At 49.9% G+C, this 3,518-nt stretch overlaps 1 protein-coding gene across 2 annotated transcripts; it reads left to right on the top strand.

Moving 5' to 3' along the window:
* The first annotated feature begins 825 nt into the window (after positions 1-825).
* Positions 826-1,738, top strand: NUPR2 (nuclear protein 2, transcriptional regulator). 2 transcript variants are annotated; one of them, XM_025864621.2, is made up of 2 exons: positions 826-1,203; positions 1,528-1,738. In XM_025864621.2, the coding sequence occupies exon 1, from the start codon at positions 901-903 to the stop codon at positions 1,195-1,197; it is 297 nt and encodes a 98-aa protein (XP_025720406.1). In that variant the 5' UTR covers positions 826-900; the 3' UTR covers positions 1,198-1,203; positions 1,528-1,738. The 2 variants fall into 2 exon arrangements, with proteins under 2 accessions (XP_025720406.1, XP_025720405.1); XM_025864620.2 differs by having other exon boundaries at positions 832-1,203; positions 1,518-1,738.
* Positions 1,739-3,518: the final 1,780 nt, after the last annotated feature.

A 3,518-nucleotide genomic window follows, 5' to 3' on the forward strand; every position in this document is an offset into this window, starting at 1 on the left:
CACGGAGCGTAAAGACTCCCGGCCCTGCGGTGCAGCTGCCGCCTCGGCGAGGGGGGGAGACCGGCCTTTTCGGGCGCGGTCACCCGGCCTGATTGCTCTCGCCCCCCCCCCCCCCCCCCGGGCTAGCCCGCAGGGGCCCGACACAGCTAAGTCCCCTGCACCGCCGCTCCCTACTTCGGGCCCTCACCCCAAATTGCCGGCGCGTCAAGCTAACAAGTTTGGCGTCCCCTGACCGGAGGACCTGGGCACCCGCGAATAATGCGAAATTGCGCGCGGTTCTAGGCTCTGTAGCAGGCCTTTATAATCTCTCGCTTAATATAATTCATTCATACTGCTTACCAAAAACGGGGACGGCGGGAAGGAAAAAGAGCTAATGTATGTATGGCCTTTCCAGCCAGAAGTACTTTTAGAGTTTTGATGGCTTCCCTTTCAATCTTTTATATAGGTAGATGTTTTAAAAAATACGTTACTGGGATACCAGAGATAGTCTTCAAAGCGAATTTTTCACTTTACATCATTATTGAGCACTTTTTCCTGTCATCAAACAGCCTAACAAAATACTGCCGATAAAAGTCCTCCAGAGGAATGCATGGCCCGTGTTCTTTAAGCAGTCCCTCATCGTTGCTGGCACTTGGGTAGTTTTCCAGTTCGGGCCGACAGAAACAAACTGCTCAGTCGGATCTTGCCAAACGCCCCTCTCCCGCCACCAGCGCACAAGGAAGTGCCAGAGGAAAGGGTCACGCTTCCTGGGACCGCAGGGCCGGGGCCCGGCGTGCGCCTCCTTCCGGGCTCTGTGACGTCAACCGTCAGCCCCGCCCCCGCGGGCAGAGCCAATCGAAACCCGGGGCAGGTCCCTCCAGAAGCAAGCGCGCGGGCGCGCGGCCCCGGGGAAACGGCGCGATGGACGCGGTCCTTCTGCGCGCCCGGGCTCAGCTCCACCCGCAGCCGCTCGAGGGGTGGCCGCCCGTGAGCTCCGAGGAGGAGCTCTACGAGAGCCTGGATTACTACTACCTGCGCGACTTCCCGGCCTGCGGGGCCGGGCGCAGCAAGGGTCGGACGCGGCGCGAGCGGGAACTGCGCACCAACTGGCCAGTGCCCGGCGGCCACGAGCGCAAGATCGCGCAGAAGCTCCTCAACGGCCAGCGCAAGCGGCGCCAGCGCCAGCTGCAGCCCCGGGCGCGCACTCGGCTCGTCTGAGCGCAGGTGCGTGCGGGCTGCAACCGGCCGGAACCCTGGGAAGCCCCGCCAGCACCGTGGCCGCCCGGGCGCCTCTCGCCTCGGCCCTCTGCGACTGCACGCGGGCAGTGTCGCCCCCTTCCGAGGCTGCTCCGCGTTGGCGAGTCATAGCTGGACCCCCTAAACGCCCAGCTTATCTCTGGGCTGCAGTCAGAATAGTGTAAAACGCTACCTTTTGGATTTTGTAGTTGGGAGAAGAGGCTAGGAAATGAAATATAAGTGAAGAATTTACTTCCAGTGCCTATGCATGGGCTAAAGAGAATAATTTATTTTTTTGTCAGTTTTCTGCAGGATACCCGAAGGCCCTGATAAAAGTATTATCTCTGACTCCAGCTGTAACTGGTCGTAAGGGGGAGAATCCATGTTGGTCAACATAGCTTCTTTTCGACATCGCTTAAGTTTACCGCTTCAGTATCTTTTCCTTACTGATTGTTACTAACATCCAAGTGTCCAAGTGGGTATGCCTTTTTAGGGTTTTTAATTAAAAGCAGTAAGAACGGCATTTTAACTCTTCTGGTGGTTTTTTTTTTTTTTTTTCCAGCTGCTACGGTAACTCGTTTCAAGACCGCAAATGAACAAATAAGTTCATCTTATGGGTAAAGAAGATGAATGGGGGGAACAAAGATAGGAATCTGTACAAGATTTTATAGATGTGGTGTGCAAGTTTAATATTTGCCAGAATAGGAATATTTTCCGTTGTAATAGTGTATATCGAACATTTTATAGGTTCTCTGCAATGTTGATCTCAACAAGCCTTTCAGGTGGGCGCTGCTATCTCCCATTTTGTAGAGGGGATTCTGAGGCAAAGTAGTTTCAAGTCACTTTTCAGAGATCATACAGCTGGTTACAAAGACGACCAGGTATAGCAGATACTCGAAAGCATTCCCTCCTTCCAGCATCACAGTTTTCCTCTATCATATGCAATACTCTGTTCAGAACCACCCACAAACTCCACGTCCAAAGACAAGGGTTGAGCTGTGGCCTAAAGATTATACCCACAATGTCAGTGTCATGGTGGCTGTCCTTTCTCTTCAGCCTGCATTCCATTAGGCCTCTCAGTAGTGTGTCCTTCTGAGAAGAGAAGAGTGCTGTGTACTGGAAGGAGCAACCTGAATTTTAATCCTCACTCTGACTATTCATCGCTGGGACTTTCAGCACACTACTGAGGTAACAACTTTCAAGTTACACCAAGCTTCTGGTTTCTCATTTGTAAAATGGGAATGATACTGGATTACCGTACCAAACTATGGATTATAGATTAAATACATAAATCACCTCAACACAGTTAAGGGCCTGGCACATGGCACATAAGAGGTAATCAATAGCAACTATTTTTAAGTTTACAGAACACAATCCCTCTTCCTCTCTAGTCAAACTGTTATATTCTTCATTTACTTTATGTGCTATAGTAGGGGTCCTGGCGTTGAGGAGTCAAACACCTGTATGAACTTGGGCAAGGTGCTTAAACTCTTAAGTTATCTGTTCCCTTATTTATAAAGTGGGTATAATACTGTACCTATTTCAAGAGTTCTTGTGAGGTGTAAATAAAATAATACATGTAGGGGCGCCTGGGTGGGTCAGTCTTTGGGCGTCCGCCTTCGGCTCAGGTCATGATCCCAGGGTCCTGGGATCGAGCCCCGCTTCGGGCTCCCTGCTCGGTGGGAAGTCTGCTTCTCTCTCTCCCTCTGCTGCTCCCCCCTGTTTGTGCTCTCTCTCTCGGACAAATAAATAAAAATCTTAAAAAGTAATACATGTAAAGCTCTTGGTGCCTGGTATATAATAGGCCCTCACATGATTAGTATACGTGCTGCTGAAGCAAAGCACAGCACTTACATCGTTAGTAATGTTCCCACTGCCACTGTCTTGGCCTTCAGGATTTTTCCTTACTCCTCTCCTGCTGTGTTTCAGAGATACCATGTCCAGATTAATCTTCCTGAAGACCATTTTAAACATAAAAAAACCCCTCAAGGACTGCTCTAACCCTGTAGGATAAAAAGCCTAGATTCCTTACATTGTGTTGGAAATCATCTATTAGATTTTCTTCAAGTTTGTACCACAACTTCCAAAAACACACTCGGTACTTGACACAGATCTTCTGTCCCGTCCTCACCATATTCGATTCTGCTTCTTCATGTGAATCTGTGCTGTCCTACTTAGCATGCCCTTTTCCCCTTTACCATTTTAATCTTTCTAAAATAAATTCCACCTGTACTTATTTTAAGTGCCACTTTCTCTCCGAATCTTTCACCCACGGTGAATTTCCATCCCCCCCCCCTTTTTTT

The sequence above is a fragment of the Callorhinus ursinus genome, unplaced genomic scaffold (assembly GCF_003265705.2).
Source record: "Callorhinus ursinus isolate GAN/ISIS: 27379988/994484 unplaced genomic scaffold, GSC_fseal_2.0 scaffold55, whole genome shotgun sequence".
NCBI lineage: Eukaryota > Metazoa > Chordata > Mammalia > Carnivora > Otariidae > Callorhinus > Callorhinus ursinus.

Bases quoted from the DNA above. Each gene is read 5' to 3' on its own strand.
- NUPR2 (XM_025864621.2), top strand. From the start codon at position 901: ATGGACGCGGTCCTTCTGCGCGCCCGGGCTCAGCTCCACCCGCAGCCG.